The 23,402-nt window shown below is 42.4% G+C and overlaps 1 protein-coding gene across 1 annotated transcript in view; it reads left to right on the top strand.

Annotated features, from left to right (window-relative positions):
• Nucleotides 1–6,757: 6,757 nt before the first annotated feature.
• Nucleotides 6,758–23,402, top strand: part of KCNU1 (potassium calcium-activated channel subfamily U member 1) — a 101,213-nt gene continuing 84,568 nt past the window's right edge. Inside the window, 13 exon segments of the mRNA XM_019514516.1 lie at nt 6,758–6,879; nt 7,736–7,797; nt 10,018–10,108; nt 11,075–11,186; nt 11,816–11,891; nt 13,944–14,019; nt 14,920–15,090; nt 16,397–16,488; nt 17,928–18,038; nt 19,662–19,767; nt 20,851–20,933; nt 21,465–21,534; nt 21,970–22,125. Of these exon segments, the coding sequence (XP_019370061.1) occupies nt 6,841–6,879; nt 7,736–7,797; nt 10,018–10,108; nt 11,075–11,186; nt 11,816–11,891; nt 13,944–14,019; nt 14,920–15,090; nt 16,397–16,488; nt 17,928–18,038; nt 19,662–19,767; nt 20,851–20,933; nt 21,465–21,534; nt 21,970–22,125 (1,245 nt within the window). The 5' untranslated portion in view covers nt 6,758–6,840.

Here is a 23,402-nt window from a genome sequence, read left to right on the forward strand (position 1 = left end):
AGGGAAGGCTGTTCACCAGGCACAATGGCCACAAGCTGCGGGAGGATAGGTTTAGGTTAGATATTAGGAAGAACTACTTCACGCTAAGGGTGGCCAGAGCCTGGAATAGGCTTCCCAGAGAGGTGGTGCTCTCACCTTCCTTGGCAATCTTCAAAAGGAAACTGGATACACGCCTGGCTGGGGTCTTATGACCCCTGCCACCCCCAGTGCTCCTTCCTGCCCATGGCAGGGGGTCGGACTTGATGATCTGTCTAGGTCCCTTCCCACTCATTGATTCTATGATCTTTGGGATAAATAGGAAGTGCTAGTGTGTGTGTGCCATACAGCTAGTTGCTAATGGTGATTAACTTTTAATTCTGTGCGTTTGAAGCAGGGAGAACTGAGGGGCCTTTTATAGATACATTTATGGGGTATTAAGGAATGAGTTCCTATCATTCCTTTGTAACTATTAAACTGACAGTCTGGGGGACTATATACTGTTGCATAATGCTACCTGTCACGTTTGATTTAGCAACACGGAGTGAAGTCCACCTGACCATGAAAAGTGTTAGCACCAGGGACTGCAGATGTTTGATCCTCACTTTCCCAATGACTCTCCAGGCAGCCTGGCTTAACTCTGTCCCTTAGTTTTCCTTTCTGCAAAACATGGCCTGTGCTGAGCAGAGCACGGTTAAAAGACATATGTACATGTTTCTGTAGTGTTTTGTGCTGAACGTGGGCAGCACATGGAGTTCCCCTCCCATGCATGTAATCCTGAGCATGCACAGCAGTGAAGCATAAACCATGATTTATTCAGATGAAATAAAATCAGACAAAAGTCTGCTTCTGGTGAACTCCCCGTTCTGGTTCCTGTCTGCCGTTGCAGAGACGGAGGAGTGCACGTATCACTTTCCTCCTGCAGGTCTGTCCTCTCGCCGAGTGGTTGTGATTTGTGAGTGACCCTTTCCTGCTCTGGGGACCCTTAGACTGAGAAATGAGCTGGGGCTGTTTGCTAGCCCTTGTCCAGGCCCGCCTCAAAGACGTACATGTGCTACCACCTAGAGGCACAACTAATTTATGGCTGCACTACCTCTCAGAAACTTCAAGAGAGATTTTTGGAAGAAAGAAAGAGGTTAGTACTGTTGTAGACCCCTGGATTATAAAGATGTAGACATCCCCTCTGTACTGAAATTTTGGTTCCTCTGGGATAGGGGAGAGAGAATATGACTATCCCTGTTTTACAGATGAGGAGCTAAAGCATGTGTGATTAACTGCCTTAACCAGCATTACACAACGAGTCTGTGCTGAAGGTAGGAGCCGAACCCAGAGGAACTGAGTCCGAACCTGGGACCTTAAGCTGAAGGCTGGTCTTCCCCTGAATGCCCTGAAAGGGCTTCTGCTGATGTTCCTTGAGATTTCTGATTTGCATCATGGGGTGAAATGCAGAGGATGTACACAGTGAGCCTTGTCCACTTGTTGGCTCTATTCTAGAGGTATGATCGGAGAGTTCTGGTGATGATGGGTTCCTCGTCTGGTTATTTCAAGAAGCCCATAACTTCAGGCAATCTCTTTCTGCTTACTCGCTGCAGTCCACACCTTACAGAAAAGCCAGATGTGGAGAGAGGTGGTGAGTACGCGGCCGAAGTCATCATGGGTGAGCAAAGCACAGCAATGGCAGGAAAAGCTGGTGAAAAGTCACCCTGCTTAGGGGAATAGTTCTTTTTTTTTCCCTGTCTTTCTCTGGAAACTTATTTCAAAAATTTTCAGCTTCAGCTTGAGCATTTTGGAGTCTCGTATAGGGAATTGATTGTAATTGCGGTGTATCGGTCTTGGTGAAAACACAAATAACATTCTGCCAGATGACAAACTGTCCACAATCTTGTCTTCGCTATTCAAAACGCATCCCATCCGTTCCAATCATTCACAGTCCCCTCTGACACTCAGATGGGAGGAGGGTGGGTATTAAATAATGACTGTATTTAAAGGCCACAATAATACATTCTCTGCCCGCCAGCCGAAGATTTGCTGGGCTGTTATTTCCCCACTCGGTTTTCATGGGCATGCGTTTCCCCCATTCAGGCAAAATCACCACTTCCACTCTCAGCTGTCCTGATTGCATGAAGAAGAGTCTGATTGCATTATTCATCTGCAGGGTTCATAAAAGATTTAAAAAACTCTTGAAGACCTAAAGCTTTTGATGAAATTATGTTTCAATAGAGGGTGGGGAAAAAAACACCAACCCAGTTAACTGGTTTCGTTTCATCCCATAACTACCTCAGCAGCTGCAGATGGGGTGGCTGGGCCTGAATGGGAGGAGGTGCGTGTTTTTTTTTCATGAAGCAGGCTGTTGCAGATATAGCTATTGTGCTGCTGCTTTTGCTTTGTTCTCCCCTCTGGCCAGGGCCCCACTAGGACACCAGCAACTCCAAAATCTTTCTTACAACGAAATCCAATGGCAGGAGTAGCTAATTTCCAAGGTTATGCTGCCACCTGTCAACAGAAAGGCAGAATGCCGCCTTGTCCCAAATCGCTCCTTCCTTCTTGCCATTCTTTCCTAGGGCACCGTGAAATCTGAATTTAAGTGACATCAAAAGAAAACTTGGGGTTTTATCTTATTCAGATGGCTTGATGAAGACTTTTGATGCATTTGGCCTATGGCAGTGTTTATCACCTGAGCCCCTATCACCCCCTCTAGTTCTAAATTGAAAATGTCACATTCTTCATATTTCCTTTTGAACTACATATGGACGCAACCTAAAACTGCTCTCAATCCCCCAACCCCATCACCTTTAGGTGCTCCAAAATTGAAACCAATCTGCACATGCCTCTTGATTTCATGCATCCAGGTTGTAGCCATATGGGTCTAGAGGCAGAAGGAATCCAAACTCGTGGAAGCGGTGATATCTTTTTATTAGGCCAACTAGATATTTGCAACCAGCTTATTTTATTTGCAAACTTTTGGGCGCGCACACACGCTTCATCAGGCATCGGATAGAGCAGAGATTGTAAAAGTAGAATGCAAATTTGTATTTCACATATTTCTACTCTTCTGTGAAATATGAAACATCATAACGTGAAGGACATATACTTCTACATCCTGCTTGCCACCAGACGACTTCAAGGTCAAAAGACTTTTTCAACCTTTCTCTGTGCCTAACTTGGACAAAATGAACTATTCCAAACAGGAGACTTTCCCACACCTTCAGCTTTCCTGCAAAATATGATTTTTCATCTCTGCCTAGGAGAACCTTTACAATCTCTGCTCTCTCCTATGCCTGACGAAGGGTGTGTGTGTCCAAAAGCTTGCAAATAAATGAAATAAATTGTTTGCAAATACCTAGTTGGTCTAATAAAAGATGTCACTTCTTCCACAAGTTTTGATTCCTCCTGTCTTCATGTTCTTCCTCTGATTTTCCTAAATGCTGAAGCTGAAATCAGGGCCCCATTGTGCAAGGTGCTGTACAAAGTGCCCCGAGAGGCTGCACTTGTCCCAAGGATAAGTAGATAAGCTGAACAAGGAGTAGAAGAAAGGAAGAATTAATATCCTCATTTTTAGAGGGGTATCTAAGGCTCAGAAAGCTCAAGTGATTCAAATTCATATGTAAAAAGCTGTGTAAGAGCCAGCAATTGAACCAAGCTCTCTTAAAACCTAATCTGATTGCTTAACTACAAAATGATCATTTCTGTCGGTCATAAGAATATTAATAATACAATATCAGAATCTATGGAAGAAGAACTGCTTGAAAAGTTTTCAGTGGAGGATTTACTAGTTCATAAAGCTCACAGCAGCATAGAAAGTTACTAAGACAAATGCTTGATTCACAACCTGTAATATAATTACTTCCTGTTATGGGGGAGTTTGGATCCAGGTCCTGTTTTTACATTGCTACCTGTCCTTTCTTTCTCCTCCCAATGACCTCACTGTGCTGAGAGTTGATCGTGACATCATAATGACATCACAAAAGCATTAGGTGCGTTAGAACATTGTAGCTGAGCAGTGGAGGAAGTCGAGGAAGAAAAAGAAGGAAAAGGCAAATGCCTTATAAACATTTGAATGGGCCCGAGACCAGCTCTACACAGAATGTCCGGCTGCCGTTTATCATATCCTCTCTGTCAGTTTTTGTGGGAGGCCTGGTGGTCATAATAGCTGCCAGGATAGCCAAAAAAGCATACATTTTCATCTCGGAATATACTCGAAGGAGAAAGGTAATACCAAGTGTTCTTGAAGAAGCTTACACTTAAGTGCTAAATGGGGAAAATGGAAATCTTGAAAGTTTGCAGCCTTTTAAAATTTGGCTTCAGAAGAACAAAGACTACTTGTAATTATGCTCTGAACAAGAAAGTCTGTCTCTGACTAGATCCTTTGCTGTACTGTGCTGAGCACAGCGTGTGTTCAGAGAATATATATTGTGTATTGTGAGGGAGGGTATTGTGTTTGGGATTGCTGTCAAATCACGCGTGAGGAGGTGGAGGGTGATTTTTGTCAACGTATGTTTCAAGGCACAAAATATATTGAAGTTTGCCCTCCTACACAGTAAAGAATGTTCGCATACAGACAATGAGAATGCCCCCACACACGCACACATCCAAATACCCACAAACATACTCATGCACAGGATGTATTCCCCTTTTCATGAATATATACAATTATCCATACACATGCACATTCACATTTACACTCGCATGCTTAAACCCAAACTCAATATGATGGGCATGTATCCAGTACATGCAAACACGCCTATAATGTCTGTCTCCCATACAAATATATAAACACCAGGTCAGATTTTCAAAGGAGCTCGGGGCAACTAAGTGTGTCATTCTGAGTACATTTCAGCTCTTAAGTTTTTTAGGCTCCTTTAGGAAACCTTCATCTTGCACACACAGACACAGTTGCTCATTATTCACACAGTCACTCAAAATTCATTAACATTATGATGCTTGAAAAGCTTTTTGTTCATATTACACACCCAGGTTGCTTAATGACCTGATACCAAAAGAATTCAAATGTCTCCAGGTCGTCTTTCTTAAATCATATCAAGCTCCTTCCCACTGCTGTGGCATGCCACATCCTCCCATCACTTGCAGGAGAGGGTTTGACGTTATCACCCACTCACCTGGGTTGCGTAGGTGGAAAATGAGGGGAACACCTGTGCTGCTGGCAACCTTGTAGGCATCTCTGTTTGCCAAAGAATTAAATTAATTTCTGATCATCTGGCATCTTTTTGGCTGCTGGAGCAGAGATGGGGTTTGGTTCCTTTTTGTTGGCTCACTAGGTGCCAGTAGCACTTGGGGAAACTTGGAGAAGAGAAGACATAGGGCTTGGTTTGATGTATGATGTAAAGTACAGAGATCTGAACTGCCAGAAGTGGATAAAAAAGGAAGGAAAATTCATGGACAATCCAGTCTAAAATGCAGGTGTCTGAATATTGTGTTTGGCAAGGGAAGGTGCTTACAGATCTCTACCCACAGGATAAACCTTCATTATTTGCTTTAGTGGTTAATAGCTGTATCCACAGGACAAGAAGGGTACAAACTGATGTTGCCAGGACATTTCTCATCCCACTGCTGGGACGCTGGGTTCACATATACAAGGGGAAAAGAGAGGTGAATTCTTTGTCCATCTTCAGACAAAGCCTGAGAAGTGGCATGTCCCAGGACACGCATGAGAGTATAGCTTAGAGATGGCCCAGAGGCCACAGGCAGGATCCATTCCTGCTGTGAGTGGGAGCAGCATCCAAACAGGAGTCCTGCAACTTCACTCCAGATGCATTTAGCTCTCAGCATTTTTCTTCAGCCTAATGAGGCTGTTACATCAGGGTTGTTGGAATAAAATATTCATGAGAGGCTAGAATTCGCCCTTTCTGTGTCAGACAGTTGCTCCAGCTAGTCCTGTGTCCTACCTCCAGGTAACCCTTACATGATGCCTTAGAGGAAGGCAAACAAAGCCACTAAGAAACATAAAGGATCTGATCAGATTCACGGTACTTTACATGAGGATAAAATGGCCTCTCTCTTCCTGGGAGACAACCATCTGATGCCTGGGATTGTGAAGTTTGTTTATCCCAGCATCACTGATTTAACTTGCACAGTTCTTGCAGGTTATTAATGATGACAAAGCTTTGTGGCCTCTGTAGGAAAAAATCCCTTTTCTGTTTTCACTTTGGGTTGCTGTCACATGTGTATACATGGGTGTGTGTGTGCAGACGTTGTACTAAAATTGTTTGTATTTGTGGGTGCCTGCTTCTGTGCTTACGTACATACATACAATTATGGGTATTTGTTAGATTATGCATGTTTGTGTATACATATGCACATTTGTGTACACCATGTGTGCGCATACCTGTGAATATTGGGGTGTGTGCCTACACTTACACACTGTAAGCTTGTCTGTGTGTACTTGTGGGTTTGTATCTGTGTTTGTTTTTTGTGAAATCTTTTTTTTTTCATCAGACTTCAAACACCTATTAAGAAAGTCCATTGTAACATTGTGGTTTCTACATGGCAGAGCAAAATGTGGTGGTAATGTGTGAGCAAGTGCATGTAAAATCTGCATCTAGACCGTTCCGGTATGGTAAAGCTCAACGTGGTTCCTGCCACGTCAGTTGAGGGAAGTTTCCCTTTTGCCTCGCTCATGAGACCTGCGGCCTATGGACCAAACTGGCTCTCTGTTTTGTGTCTCTGTGCTAATGTGGTGGGTATGTGGCTTTAAAAGTCCTGTGAAGCAGTGCAACCTCAAGCAGGTCTAGGATCCCAATCTATTTGCATCTGTTCTAGGGAAAGAACAAAAAAGATGCTCACCAGCTGTACCGAAAGAAACCAAGTTCAATCCTCTGGAAAGGAGCTTTCCATGAGAGGGTGCAGATGATGCTATCCGCTCAAACATTTGTGGGGAGAGTTCTGGTAAGTGGATTGCTTGACACCAAGCTTCCTACCCCACAGGGCAGGATGAGGCATAGCTATCCAAGGACCCCTTAGCTTGGGGGTGGTGGGCAAAATGCCGCCTAGGGTCCAGATGCGGTACGCCAGGCCATTCTGTCTGACCCACGGGGCCCCTAAAAAAATTTAGAAAATGTATTTATCTGCCCCTGGCTGCCTATCATGTGGCCCTTGATGGCTTGCCAAAACTCAGTAAGCGACCCTCTGCCCAAAATAATTGCTCACCCCTGCCATAGCTGGTCTTTTGAGGTTCTCACAGGCAAATCAAAACCCAAGCTTTGTGCACAGAGCTAAAGCAGCATCACTTTTGCAACACAATTCACAGAGTTTTTCTCCAACCACCTGGTAATACAGACTAGCCTGGGAGGAAGATGTGGAGCCTCCATATGCAGAGGGAGTGTAAAATGAAATGGCAGAAATGCATAAATGGGTGCTTATCTTGCTGGGATCCTTTGACCCTAGCTGACTTCCTGCCCCTGGTGATCTTCGAGGTCCCTTCCAGCCCTAATGTCTATGAAATCTATGATAAACCCTGCTCCCTCCATATCTGGGTGGAGTCACAGGTTAGAAAGGCACAGTCTTTTGCGGATAATCAGAGGGACTCGATCCCCAGAGCTTGTTTGGTGCTTAACACTCAACTGAAATTGCCAGCAGTGGAGTCGTTCATGATGGCAATTCTCTTCCTTCCTTCCTCGAATCTCTCCTCCAAGTCGCAAACAAATAACATATGCAGGACACCTAAGTGTGCTTTTGGCTCTAAGCTAGTATTGAACAGGCAAGCAGACCTTCGTGACAGTCTCCTCCTTAACATGTCTTTTAGGTGATACTGGTGTTCCTAATGAGCATTGGATCCCTCATTATCTACATTATCAACTGTGCCTCGTAAGTGGAATGCAGATGTTTTTATCCAAAGCGTTCTTTGCTTCCTCTTGCACAGGAAGAAGTTGGGGGGGAAATGCAAACAATTCAAAGTCAATTTTAGATGCGTCTTTCCAGTTTCATGTACAACAACGTTTTACTGTTTAGCTTGCAAAATCCAGCTGTGTTCATTCTGCTGCTTAGGTCAGCCATAGCAATAGAGGATATGGCTGATTATTTTATTGATGATGCAGTCAGCAGAATTGGTTCCTGCACAGATTCGTTTGGAATATCTAAGAAATGTCAGTCCCTGTGTGCTTCCACAAAAAACAAGTTAACATTTTAGGAAAGAAGAGTCTGTTTTTACGTGTAGCTCCTGCTTGGAGGAAAGTCATAATAAATAGGAAATTTTGGTGGTCTCTCATGGTATGCTCTGGCATAGAAAAGTAGGCAGCAATTGCTATCCTGTTTGATATACACTATTGAAAATGAACAGTGACAAGATGGTTTGAGCTAACAATGCCCAACATAAGGCAGTAATTTCATTTCTTTTCATAGTGTGCCTGTAATTACATAGTTGTTACACTGTAGTTGTTCCACTGCAACTGTTACAGTTTTTGCTTTATGTTGCCTTTAGCCAAGGGAAGCAGAAAGTTAACATTTAATATAGTTAACACTTCCTAACTCTTTTGATTTCATGGGTACTGCACAGAGTTTTATATTTAAGGAACATTGTATTTACACTGCAATCACTCACTCATTTAGTTAACCTTCCAGTTATTTAAATTTAGTAATAATTACAGACATTAAAAGCAGAACTTCGGTGTAATTACACTATAATTGCAATATAACTACATTTACTGATTATATAGTGTAATGGAAAAAGAAAACATCCCCAGTGCTTTCTTCTGCTGTACTTATTCAAGTTTCCTTAAACTTTATTTCTTTTCCTTTTCTGGTCGTGGATTTAGATTCACAAGTGCTCAGCAGCAAAATGAGGACCAAACTTGAAAAGTGCGTTTTGGCACTTAAATGTGAACTGGTGGCTGACCCGGCAGCTCCCACTGTGACATTTATATAGTTAAATTTTTAATGGAGCTCAGCACCTGCTGTACGCCCAGCCACTGAGCTTTCTTTAAATCTGGCCACCTATTCTTGGTGGGAATTAAGGTCTTTTGGAACACCTAGCCCTTGGTAAACAACTTGACTGAAATAAAATAACTAGACTGAGTACTAAAGCATGGCATGGCCCCTATCAATCTGCACTTGAATGCATATATTTTAGAGGAAGTGCCCAGGGGTAAAAAGATATTAATATGTAAAACCTTTTGATCGATTTAATATGCCACGGCATTGTTTCTCAGCATTTTATTTTGACTGGTGCATAACATCAGAAAAATAAAATGGAATGTTAAAACAAAATAAATAAAATATAAAAGCCCTGGAACAATCTGAAGTGAATTCAATCAGCAGGGGCAAACCTCAGAAGCAGAATTATACATCAAGTGCAATCCGATATTGTGTTTAATCCCAAGACATTAGAAAGCTGCCAAACAGCTCAGAGTAGCTTCAGAGGGAAAAGAGTTTCTTTTCAAGGCATAAACAAGCAGTTAAGATTATTTATGTACTCTTCACTCCATGAATAGCATTACACCCTCCGGGTTAAACTCGGTGTTTATGCTGTTTGACTTAGAGGGCAAGATTAGCTGGCCAGATCTCTCCACCCAAAAATTCCCCGACCATGGGGGAGGCTTCATTTGGCTTTCAGATGCATGGCCAGCTCCTACATCGCCCCTCGCTGCCAGCCAGATCCAGGTAGCATGCCAGTGATTGGGGTGTGAGAATTTAGCCTTTAATTTAATGCCCCACTGAAGTCTTGCCATTCTTTTCAGCGCAGCCAAGGTTTCACCCTGTTTGATTAAATACTGTGTATGAAATTGTCATTTTCAATTAATTTAAACGACATGTAAAGGGATCTGAATCTTGTAACTAACTCAGCAATGTTAATGGAAATGTGATATTGTTTATACACCCTCACTCTCTGAGTAAGCAGAGATTTAAGTTGCTTGATAAAATGCAGTCCTTTACCCATATTGTGGGGGAAATTTCACATCCAAAATAAAACCTGATCCACTAAAGCTCTTAGGTGTTTATCTAGTAGCTGTAATGGGTTTTGGATCAGGGCCTAAATGTTTAAAGCACCCTGGGAGTTTGTGCAAATAACAGTGACCTTTCCTCCCTTAGACCTATAGAATACTTCAGCTCGTTCCCAGATGAAACCCTTCCTGTAGATATGGGCTTCAACACCTTCTTCCTCTTCTATTTTGGATTACGGGTAAGGGCACTGTGCATTAAAGGTCAGTTGTAATAATCAGCCCGAATGCTGCATATTTCCACCTAGTTTTGTACCGTCAACACCTTCAAATTATTTTGCAGGTCTCATCAGGAATCACATGTTCCCCTGCACTAGTCCTCAAAACATTAAATCAATTAGCTAGATTTCCCTTCTTTTCTCCCTTGCATGGAGTGGATCACAGTGTACCATCTGTTGAAATACTGTTAACTGCATTGATGCGAATTGTCTTTTCATCTTACATTTTGACACTGGAATTTTGTCCAAGTCTATAGAAAGGGAGATTTTCCTTATGACGTATTTGGGTTGCGATTGCCAGCCTCTGGATTTTCTAGTCCGTTGTCTTCTGGGATGTGGTACCGTAGTTGTGGCTGCCTTAAAAAAAATAAAAGATCGTGCAGGGAGACATGCAGATAAATGAGAATGAAGAGAAAAAGAGGGAGACATCAGTACTACACCTGTGAGACAATGGACCAAATTCCCCCTTCTTGTAACTACATTCTCCACTGAAGTCGGCGCAGTTCAGCTAATTGTCACAAAGTGCATTACTTCGAAAGAAAACAAATCATTAAATGAGTACCCACAAGAGCAAAGGTTGGGCTGGGTGCTAGAGTGGTGGCTTCTGGGACATGAATTTGACACCCACTCTGGGCGTGTGCTGAAGTCCACTTCCAAGCTGTAAATGGGCACATGGTCATTCAGGCAGGGAAGTCAAAGGCATTGCTAGCCCCCTTATTCCCTGGTACATCATTCATTAGCTATCAAGAGCGGTGTGCCTTGGCTACACTAGCTTGACACAGGCTCTTTGACACTAGTGGGTCTCTGACTCAGAGAGGGAGTTCATAAAAAGGGCTGCTCTCTGCTTGCTGACCAGACTCCTCCTTTCTGCTCTGATATGACCCACTTTTATGCCATTCTCATGCTGTCTGGTTTTCTATATTGCCGTAGTTCTTGGCAGCTGACGACAAGCTGAAATTCTGGCTGGAGCTGAACTCCATTGTGGATTTCTTCACTATTCCTCCAGTCTGTGCCTCCTATTATTTGAAGAGGAACTGGCTTGGTAAGTTTGAAAGCAGAATATAGTTTCCCATCACATTTATTTCATTTCTTATTTCAAAGCCTCTTATGTTTTCCTGTAGAGAGATGGAGGTTTTGTCCTCCATCTTGACTTCTCCTCTTTTGTGAGTGGGATCAGAACTAGGCCTGGTTGGAAAAAAATTCCCCACCTTGTCAGAGATTTGGATCAAGGCCTGTACAACTCCTCCTTCCACCCCACTCTATCGATCTGCTTAACTTTTAATACTGTGCTTCACTGAGCATCTGAGCAGCTATATGAAATGTTACTTACTTGAGGAGTTCAGTGAGGAGAACACAGTGCTTCCAGTAAGAGTGCTTCTGTACCATCTGGGGTTAAGTCTATATGGCCTGGGTGTCACTTGAGCTTCATTTAGGCATTCAAGATAGACCTTAAGGAACCTAATTCCTTATTTTTTTTCATCACACAAGCCTCTTCTGAGGCCTTAAGTGGAACTCAAGAGACGAGTATGTTTGTGAGTAGCAGTGAATTTCACCGTCTGTAGCCAGTTGGATATGGCATCCGCTATAGATGGAAATAGAAGTGCGCGCATGCACAAGATCTTGTTGTTAGACGGGTCCTTCCTCTGATTTCTTCATTTTTTCGTCCTATAGGTTTTCGATTTTTGCGAGCGCTCAGGTTGCTAGAACTTCCCAAAATATTGCAGTTTCTGAAAATCACCAAGACCAGGTAAGCCAAAGTTCAGTCGCATGTCATCTACTCCCAGTTCCTATATTTTGGCTGGCTTAGCAGTTGGACCAAAATCATGAATGACAGCTCACCAAGTGGGAGTCTTTCCCCGTGAGTGTTTCGTTTTTGTTTGGTGGGTACAAGTGCCTGGGTGGACATCCAGGCCTGTGTCTTGGTTCATTAAACCTTCTGAGGCTGAATCATCACTCATTCACCATGCTGCCGGTTTTCTAAAACACTGTATAGTTATTGAGCACAGTGCTGCTGATGCATCAGGCCTATAGAGCGAATGGTACCCAAATACAAATAATGGTACAAATAATTTTGTAGCAGTACAGTTTGGCTTGTTTGGGAAATTATTTTATAATATTATCTGGGAAATGGCCAGTTACTGGGACCTTTCCTCCCCTACTACACACAAAGCAACTCTCACTAGTATCAGCAAGAGGGAACTGTGCATTTACAAAAAATCAGAGCCTCAACGAATAAGCAGCCGGGACACCCATTAAATGATAGGGAAGATGGATTATGAACAGAGAGCCTGATTCTGCACTGTTACAGTCAATGGGAGCTTTGTGATTGTCACAGGTGTATGCAAGAATGGTTACACCATGCATCGAATGAGACTGCCAGCTCCTTGGAGAAAGCACTATGTCTCATTTACTGTTTCTTGTAATAGTTAGAGATTGGCCAGTACCAAAGATCTGGATCCGAAAGCCCCCAGATCTTGGAAGAGTGCTGATGCAGGTCTCAGTGGGCGTGTTTGCACATCAAATTAATTCAACTGAATAAACTCCGGTACAGTTTGTGAGGGAGTTTTTCTCCCGGGTGCAGTGTTTACATGTGCACCCGGGACTGCAGCACGTTGAGTGGGGGTGGCACAGCCTGGGCTGGCAGGGGGTTTCGGGGGTCAGCTTGCTGGTCGGGGGCTGCTCCCCCTGGCTCAATGTGCTAAGGAGGGGCTGGCTGGGACACAAGGGTGCTTCAGTGCAGGACGAACCAGCTGCATCAGCATCTACACTTGTGTTGCAGCACAGTAAATAACTCCACCGTAGGCTAGTATTTGTGTTTGGCAGTATTATCCTAATTTACTCCATCCTATTAGCACTACACGCCTAAACAGTGACGTTTTACTGTGGAGCTAATTAGTCAACTCCACAGCAAACATCTCGTGTAGATGTGCCCAGTGTGATTTTTGAGCATTGCATCTGCCACTGCGACTCCATCATCAGCTGAACCAAAGACCTGGGTCTCAGTTGGTCAAACTTCAGAAAAATGTAGGTTCTGCTCCATATCTTAATGATATTGCTTTGACCCATCTCATAACAAGGGCCAATAAGTGAATTCTATATAGGCATAAACAGGCCATCAGTCAATTTAGGCTGGAAATTCAAACGCTTTTAGCTGTCAGAGGAGTGAGATTTTTGGAACAGCTGCCTAGTCAGAGTACTGGAGGCAAGAAACTTGATTGGTTTGAGGATGGAGGTGGATCAGTTTATGGATGGGATTATGTGACAGATGCCTATGGGCTCCTATTAATGTGCAGAGAGGCTGTTCTGATGTGCTCTAATTACACCGTGTTGGAGAAGACTAATCAAGTCTGCTGGAGCACGGTAATTACCACACTAGCAGACTAGCATCATGTGTATCAGCATTGCCATGCTGAAAAATGATGGCGGGGACGCTTTAACTAAAGCTGGTTCGATGGACCTTAGTTAAAGTGTCCCCACTGCTATTTTTCAGTGCGGGGATGCTGATGTACACAATGGTCCAGGCGCTTTAATTAGTGTGACTCTTGGAGCCTTGCTAATTTAAAGCATGTCCCCCCCCACCGCCACCTACCAGAGTATGTCTATAAACACCCTATGATAGCAGGAGGCTGGGCTCAGTGACCTATGAAGTCCCTTAAAGTCCTACACAGTATGTTTCTGTGTCATACTACGCCTGATAGGACAGTATTTTGACTTGAATAAGTGAATTCAGGGTCATGCAGGAAGCTGTAATTTTCACATAGCTCATTCTCATACATGTTTTTTCCCCTCCTATCCCCAGTAATTCAATCAAGCTGGTCAAACTGTTAGCTGTATTTCTCAGCACCTGGCTTACATCTGCAGGGTTTATTCACCTGGTACGTACAATCAGCTACACATTTTCTAGGGACCACAAGTCAGTACTAAGACAGATGCTTTGAGGGTACATTTAGCAGCCTTTCACTTGGGAAAGGTAGGAAGGGAGTACTGTTTAAGTACAAAGCTTGCTATAAATTTGCCTTAAGTGAAAAATGGGACAAAAGGGGGAAGGTATCTTCTCTTAGCTGTACCAGCCCCAAGGAAAATGTATGCAGGTTCAAAAATTAATGGAGCAGGGCATAGGCTATCTAAGGCTCAGAGCTTATTTATAGTCAGGATATTGTCACATCTGCATTATTGTAGCAACATCATCTTAAGTGCCTGATATAGATGTACTGCACCTGGGAAGTGGCATTTACACTGGTCCAACTTAACTGGCATATGTTACCAGACTAAAATGTACCGGTATAAGCTCCATTTTAAATTGGTGTTGCATAGGGTCGTTTGTGTTTTACACCAGGTTAGCTACATTGATGTAGCTACAATTATGCTTATTTATTATACATAAATCTGGCTTTAGACAATAACTTCTGGCAAAGAGGCTTCACACCCTTGTTCAGGTAACAGAAGGAGGTGGTTGAGAATCCGGCTATATATTTGTGAGTTGGAACATGGCACCTGACAAATCCTGTAGCTAGTTTGTCAGCAGTGAAGCAGTACTGTAACTCCTGGGCAATAAGCAGCAGGTCCATTACCAAAAGTATGACTGTTTCATCCCTGAGGAAACCAAAGTTGCATGGGATCAGCAACAGAACTGTTACTCCACCAGAACTTTCCAAGATGCACCCTTTCATGCTGGGCCTAATTAATGTATTATTAATCTAATTAATAATTATTAAGGACAGATGACCTTATCTGAATCCTCCCTACTCTTTCTGTCTCAATTTTTTTCCTGCGAGGTGGAGAATTCTGGAGATCCTTGGATCAATTATGACAATTCTCAGTTCCTGAGCTATTTTGATTGTTTGTACTTGATAATGGCGACTATGTCAACTGTTGGCTATGGAGATGTTGTAGCTAAAACTTGCCTTGGTCGTGTTTCCATGATTTTCTTCATCATTGGCGGGTTGGTAAGAAATGCTTCTCTCCTTTCTGTGTCTGACCACTTCTCTGGAATGAAATGATTTGAGTGCCAGTACTCATATTCAGGGGTGAGCTGTGAACAATGATGGCCTGACTGGCTTTTATGACCAAACTAGATCTTAGAGGGTTGATCTTAGCAGGATACAGAAAGTATTTGGCTATAAGCCAATGCAGACATTTTTTTTTTTTTAGTAAATATTTACTACCACCATCAAAAATTCAATGAAGAAACCTCAGGCTTTGGAACAGACTCAGTGGGCGCATCTACACATGCATGAACATGCTTTAGTTAATGTGCATTAAATCTAGTACCTCTGTTGTGAAGTACTAGGAAAATGCGTATAAGCCTTCCTTAACGCGCATTAACTAAAGAACATGGTGTTTAAGGGCTCCTACACATGCATGGGGCCTGCTCCAATGCGCTGGAAATTCAGCGATTAATCGAGTCTGCTGGAATATGGAAATTGATGCGCTCCAGCAGCATGTCGCATGTATCAGCGTTGCCGCACAGCTCCGTACTGAAAAAATGACGGTAGGGCACTTTGAAATAAAACATATTCAATGAGCTTTAGTTCAAAGCACCTGCCACCATTTTTTCAGCACTGGGATGCGTGGTGATGCTGATGCATGTGACATGCCGGTACTTTCAATTAGCGCAACTCGCCAATTAAAAGCTCTTGGCGCTGCATCCCAACACACACAAAAATGCCTTAAATGACACTTGAATGCACATTAAAATCAGCTAATGTGTATTAAAGTGCACATGTAGACTTGGCCAGTTTTAACTAACCAGAACTGGGGAAAAAATGTTATCTGCCTACTACATTGTACTCCGTACCACTGGCTCTGACCATTTTAATAGGTTTTATCCTCACAACACTGAGGTCAGGAAAGCTTTTATCCCCTTTTTACAGATAGACAGTTGATACAAAGGAAAGATTTGCTCAAAGTCCCTGATGTAGCTTCAGAGAAGTTGGAACTGAATTAAATTACCCTCCCAATATATTCCCATAGGATGACTTTCCCTTCTTACAGGGATGCTTTCGCTTGGTTTTAAAGCTGTTAACATTGGCCAAGGTTGGAGCCTGGATACTGGTGTGGCTGGATCCCTGGGGCTAATGCATTGATTGCACTATCCGTATATCACACTGTTATACAACATGCATTTCACCACTTGGTACTGGTGGGGTTAGGAAGCAAATCTGAGGCTGCCATGGCTCCTAATGCTGAAATTTAGCATGGGTGGAAAAGGCAAAGGTGTCTGTAAGTATTTTGTATTTCATGACACTTTAGGTCCTGTTTGCAAATTTCATCCCTGAAATTGCGGATGTTGTTGGAAGCAACAAAAAATATGAAGGGTCCTACAAGGTGGTAAAAGGCAGAAAGTAAGTGTGACTGTTTTTATTGTCTTTGAAAAACAAAGATTAGATTAATAGACAGGAGCCACCTCTACATATGCACTTAACTCCAGATTAGACTAACTGCGGAGTTAAGCAACACTGTCTACACATGCAACACTATTCAGCGGCAGTAAACTAATTAACACAGCTGTAAGATAGTACTCCCCAACAGTACTGTCAGAGACATGACCGACTTACGGAAGGGTAATTAACTGCAATTAAACACACGTGTAGACGCCGACTGCAGGCATAAATTGTGCGTAGTCGGCCCACCCAGCAGGGAACCAGACTGCTGCCTGCTACCTATCCACATGGCTCTGCATTTTCAGCACTCTTGTGCTCCAGCCAGCCCCTCTGTCACCCAACGCTGCCAACTGGAGCCCTGGGCTGATCCCTTTCATGCTCCTGGCCCTGGTGTAAACTGCCGTGCCCCAGCTGAAATTGCTGCTGTCCTGGGTGCATGTATAGTTGCTATGCCTGGGAGTAATTTACTCCAGCTCAAAATGCTCCAGAGTTTATTGCTTTGAATTAATTGCACATGTAAATGCAGCCAGGGTGTAGGAAATGAGGAAACGAGGAGTGAAATAATCCTCAGAGAAGAGCTTGAACGAAATCCAAAAACTTTCTGTCTGTCAAACATGGTCCTTATCACCGGATCTACCTCTAGCAGTTAACAGCTAGATAAATTAGAGCTAAGTCAGATGAAACAAGAAAACCACTCTCAGATGAAACACACTTTTCTAACATATTCTTCATTGCTTTATCTATTTTCAATAGAACTGGTTGAAGTTTTTTGATCTTCTAGCCAGTGGATCTTGTTATACCTATGCGTGTTAGATTAAGTAGCCCTCTGATACCTGGTATCTTCTTTCTGCGATTAACTCTCCTCTCAAACTTCTTTTGTCCTAGTCTCTCCTAAATTATTCCTCCCCTCCCCCCCTTTCTTACATCTAAACCATTTAAATAGCACCCTTGGGACTTTTAGTTCAAGTGCCCCCACTGCCATTTCAAAGAGTGGGGACACTGATACAAGAGGCACAGGAGGCTGCTGGAGCGGGGAATTCACCAGGCTCCAACACACTTGATTAACTGAGTCTTCTCCAACGCGCTGTAATTACAGCGTGTTGGAGCAGCCTTCATGCTCATGTACAGGCACTCCTTTTGTTTGCAAAATAAATCTTTCCATGGGCAGGATCATGATATATGGAATCACAGTCACAGTTACAGACACAAATTGGTTCCAAACCTTTGCTGTACATAACTGGGACCGCAGCCTGCCTAGAAGTTTGTATAGTATTCAGAGACATCTAAAGACTGATTAATGTACTACAAGTGAATATATCGTTACACGAGGTGCCATGTTTGTAGCGAGCACTGTATAGGTTCCAAATATGACAGATGGCTCTCTGAATCTCTTTCTGCAGATATATTGTTGTCTGCGGTAATATCACTCTGGACAGCGTGACTGCTTTCCTGCGAGACTTCCTGCCCCAGGACACAGGAGATATTTGCACTGAGATACTCTTTCTGGGAGAGTAAGTATCTCTGTATCTCAAAGACATGTCATATACACTTCCCGATCATGCTAGAAGGTTTTATTTTGCCAGGTGGATTGTGCTAAGGGAAGTCGCACTTTATAACTAATTAATGGGAGATATGATAAAATAGGACTCAGCTGAGGCCTTCCCACCTGGGGAAGTTCTGTGATGAAATGTTTTCTGTTATTGTTGTCTAAAGGAAATAAAATGACTCTCCTTTTTGATTCATATTTTAGACTCGCTCTACCTGAGATTGCCTCACTTTGGCAGGACTCAGAGTAGGCTGTTGGGTAGCTGTTGGTATTCTCAGTTTTTCATGCATCTTTGTATTTGTACGCAAAAGTGTTTTCTATCAGTTGCTCATAACTCATTTAGTCATATTGGGGTTCGAAAAGGAAGGAGAATGGAACCATGCTGGTAGAGCCGAAGACATGTCAGGCATTTCAAACACATTATCCTCACAAATACCTTAGCCAAGCAGAAGATGGTCGTTGAACAGGTTTCTAAAAGAAGAACCTTCAGAGGTGGAAAACTAAGTGGGAAGATGATTTTATTTTGGCAAGAGGTGTTGGAGAGATCAGTGGTGAGCTGATGACGGAGACAACACTTTTAAGAAGTTACTGCATTGGAGAAGCTGTAGGAATGAGCCACAAAAATGATTCAAGGACTGCAAAATAATGCTTTAAATTGACAATTCAGTCTAAGTACCTTGTCAGATAGAAGATTAAGAATTGATTTGATTATAGTGCATAACTTACTCCATGGGGGCAATATACCAGGTAGTAAAGTCCTTTTTAATCTGGCAGAGAGAGGCATAACAAGAAGCAATGGCTGGAATTTAAAGCCAGGCGAATTCAAATGAAAAGGAAGGCACACATTGTTAACTTTGAGGAAGATTAATAATCCTACCAAGAAAACTAACAAGGGAAGTGGTAGATTCTCCATCTATTGCTGTCTTCAACTCATAGTTTAAAAAAAAAAAAAAAAAACTCCTATGGAAAATATTTTAGTCAAACATAATTTATTGTGCTCAGTAACGAATAACTTGACAATATTCTATGGTGTAGCACCTATGGAAGCTTCGAATGGATGTTTTAAAAGGTGTTTCTCACCTTAAAGTCTGTGAGTTTATGAGATGGGCAAAACACAGTTTCATTTGGAATACCAGTTTAAAAAAAAAAGTCTGTCCATGAAGTAAGAATATAGCAACTAGGTTTAAGAAGAGGAAGATAGGTGAAGTGTTGTGTGGCGTGAAGAGAAATGATTCCAACTTCTTGCAAAAGGTGGGATTAGTCCCTTGCTTTCTATTTCACATGCTTTAGCACAAGGGGGCTAGGGTTGGTCTGTGCTCATTTTAGTAGAAAGGCTCATTTAAAAATTCTCATTGTAATTACAAAAAGAAAGAGAGAAAATCCAGGGAACATTTCCATGGTGGTTAAGCTTTACAAAGGTTTGTTTTTATTGAAGTCTAAATGATGCACCTTCACTGACCTGTCAAAGTCCCATTAGGTTGATTTTTTTTTCTTTTAATGGCAAATGGTATTGTTGAAAGACTGTGAACATAAGTATTAGCACTTGAAGAGCTTTTCCCTTCTCTTCTGTATTTTCTTCAATGCATAGATCGCTTCCTAGCCTGGAGCTAGAAGCTGTATTCAATTGCTATTCACCCTACACCACTTTCTTCCATGGTTCTGCACTGAACGATGAAGATCTGAAGCGAGTTCAGGTAAGGACTCCCTTTTCTATCTGCCCTTTTCATTTCATGACCCATAGTTTTGTGTCTCCAGCTAGAAGCTCCTTCCAGCCAAATGTTTAGATTTGGCTTGCCTACATTTGCACTGAGCAGACTACTTCTCAAGTAACCCCATTTATTTCAGAGGAATACTTTGTAGAATTATATCCCTTTCAACGCGAATATGATTGTAGGAATCTGTTACTAAATGTCTGTCTGCCTAGTGGAATAAGAAGTGCAAAGATGGAAAGGGAAAAATAAACGCCACAACCAAATTGCGAGCTTTCTGCTTTTAAGAGGCATGAATAAAATTCCATGAAATGTAGCAGTTTTGGAAATTGGCTTTAAATTACTGGTTTTAAACCTCTGAGAATCTTGTTGATGGTTAGAAACAGCACTTAAAAAATCAGCAGTTTGAGTCATGTTTGTTTCTCATTCGGTTTGACTGGAAAATAGGAAGTGTATTTAGGAGGCACATTTTTTTTCTTAACATTGCAGCCTCTCGGTAAAATATCCTAATGAAGGAAGAGGGAAGGAATCTGGTTTATTAGTCATTAAAAGTATATGTAAATAACTAGACTGAATCCAGGGCCAGTCTTTTCTGGGTGTTGGCCTGTGTGAAATGCATTTGGTAGGCCTCCCTCCAGCTCCCGAAGGACAAATGAAATGAACCTGCGTTGGCAGTCTCACTGGCAAAGCCAAAAAGTGATCAGGTGATGGAAACTGAACTCTCCTAGCCTGCTGTAGTGTTTCAGTATTTTTGGCAATTCACTGTTGGGGGAGATTTCAGTGCTTCTGCTTGTTCTAAGAATAGCAGCTGTGAATGTATCACCTTTTACCATTTTGACAGTGCAAATCTGCATCCTGCTCTGTATGAGTTGCTTGAATGGAGCCTGTAGGCTCCTGAATCTTAAGGGATGATTCAGTCTTGTGTGCCAGTCCAAAGCAGTACAGTTAGGATGGTCCTAGGCTTGTTTTAAACCAAAGACACGTGCCATAAAATCAGCTTAGTACAGAGGACTGTTGTGCTTCATGTGGAATTAAACCCCAATTCTGCTTTTCTTTCCTGGGAAATAGATGGGATCTGCAAATGCATGTCTGATCCTTGCAGACATTTGTTCTTCAGAACCTTACACTGAAGACACTTCCAGTATTATGAGGTAGGCCCAAATCTCCCAATGTTTCCTTTCTTTGGCTGGCTAAAACTAACACCTGCAAGAAATGGGTTTGTCTTTCTCCTCGCTCTCTTTTTTTTTCCCTTTTCTTCCTGGCAGGAGAACACTAAGGCCACCTGACTGTTTTCCCATATTTAGATGCCAGGTGTTATGCAAGACAACGGAGGCAACTGGCAGCAGTTTGGTCTCTGCAATCACAAAGACTTGTGTTCTTGCTTTCTCACATGCATGCAGGATGTTGGAGCTCTCAAAGAGTCATACTCCTTTATCTGGAGCAAACCGTGGTATGCTTTGCAAGTGTACTACCGTGTGCAGTAATTGCATGAGCTCTCGCATGCTAAGCAAGGTTGGGCTGGGTCAGTATTTGAATGGGCAACTCCTGGGGTGCATGGGGGAGCTGTATGTGATGCTGGTGATTCAATAGGTAGGAGCTCTTCCTTTAGAAACAGTACAGTTTGTATGCAGATTCAATGACTCGGGAAATAAATCAAGAGGTATATATGTTTTTTCTCACAGGGTGCTCTCTATCAAGAATCACTATCCAAACACCAGAGTCATCATACAGATAATCCAGTCACATAACAAGGTAGCACAGTAATTCCTGTGGTTTGTCTGTATGTCTGTCAGTCATACTCAACGTCCAGAGTAAGGCCATGGCCTCAGTGATGTTAGTGTTAAAGCTTCCTTTGGCTTCAACAGGGCCAAGATTGAATCCTATTTATCTTGCTTCTTCAGTTACAGATCTAGAGTCTCCTTATAACTAAACAATAAATGATCAAAATGGATTTTTCTCGTATTTCCTATTGCTTGCTGTCAAATATTGATCGAAATAAAGATTCAGTTTTTTGTGCTGCTAAACTGCACATAGTAAACCATACTCTTAGAGAAACATAAAGCCATTCTTTTCCCAAACCTATTTTTCATTGAAAACTGAAGACTGAAGAGAGTTTTATTTTTCAGGGTCATGGTAAGCCTGCCTAACTTTATTTACCCTTGTTCTTGCTTTCTTATCTGGAGACAGGCATACCTACCGAACATCCCCAACTGGGACTGGAGAATAGGGGACAGCATCATCTGTTTTGCAGAACTAAAACTTGGATTTATAGCACAAAGTTGCTTGGTTCCAGGCCTGTCCACCCTCCTAACCAGTCTGTTTGTGAGGACAGAGAGTGCTAAGGTAAATGCTTTGCTTGTCCAAGTAGTGCAAATGCAGCCTTGGGGAATTTTATCTATATGCATGCATCTGAAATGCTTGTTTGAGTCAAAACTCTGCATGGGTATTTTCAGTCTTGCCTTGTCCATACTGTGTCTTAGAGTGGCAGAGCAGATGTGGTAACCCAAGGGACTATTTTTATCAAAGAGTTTACTCAGTACTAGGGCAAACAAGGTTCTTTGGGTAAAGGTAATATCTTTTATTAAACCAACTAAATAGTTGGAAAAATTGTTCTTTGCAAGCTTTCGGGCACAAACACCTGTCTGCTGTATTAGGGAGTGCTTGTAGACGTGTGGGGACACGCTGCTCCAATGCACTGTAATTATGGCACCATTGGAGCAGACTTGATGAATCAAGTCTGCTGGAGCATGTTAGTTAGCGCATTCCCGCAGCCTCTGCACCTTGTATATTCAGTGTCCCTGTGCTTCAAAAGTGGCAGCCCAGGTGCTTTTAACTAAAGCTTGTCCAGCAAGCTTTAGTTAAAGCACCACTGCCACCATTTTGAAGTGCAGGACACTGAATATGCAAGACTTCATGGGCATCTTTGGATTTGAACTGATGTCAATGAGCTGAGGCATGAGCGAACTTTTCTTTCTTTGTTTCCTGTGAGGTTAATAACCTGCTTTGCACACTGTAGGATCCTCTTGTACTTATTTATTTTCTGCCTGTTTTATTCTTTCAAATCCCCTTTTGGAGAGGGACATTGCAAGGCCTCTAAACTGCTTAGGCCTTTAAATTAGAATTTAATTGAGACTTACCTGAGTCTTGGAACTTGTGATGTCTCTCTGCAAAGGGGTCAGTCTGAATTTAGCCTCCTTCCATCTCCTATTCCTGATCTGTCCCTATTAAAGAATGAAGTTGATAAGCAACATATTAACTTTTCAATACAAAAAAATGGCTCTGCAGTTCTCGCAGCCAATGTCACAAGATGTAATAAAAAGATAAAAATAAAAAAAAAAAAAGCTGGTAGGCATTAAGTTGTCTGAGTAAGCCACATGTTTCCTAGTGCTTGAGTATGCTTTTACTATCACCTAGTGGCCAGCTGAGTTGCCTTCCCCAAGTAGACTCTGCAGGAATTTAATTTCCCGGCGTTGTCAATTAAAATAGACCATTATGCTGTCCCTTCTGACTTCTGGGATTTTTCATTCATAGGATGTATTTAAGCAAAACTAAATGAATGGACTGTGAAATAAATACAGAGTTTATCTATACACCGGAGGGGTCATTTTCTAGACCCAGTC

This window comes from Gavialis gangeticus, unplaced genomic scaffold (genome assembly GCF_001723915.1).
Source record: "Gavialis gangeticus isolate Ggan-Ray unplaced genomic scaffold, GavGan_comp1, whole genome shotgun sequence".
Taxonomy (NCBI): domain Eukaryota; kingdom Metazoa; phylum Chordata; order Crocodylia; family Gavialidae; genus Gavialis; species Gavialis gangeticus.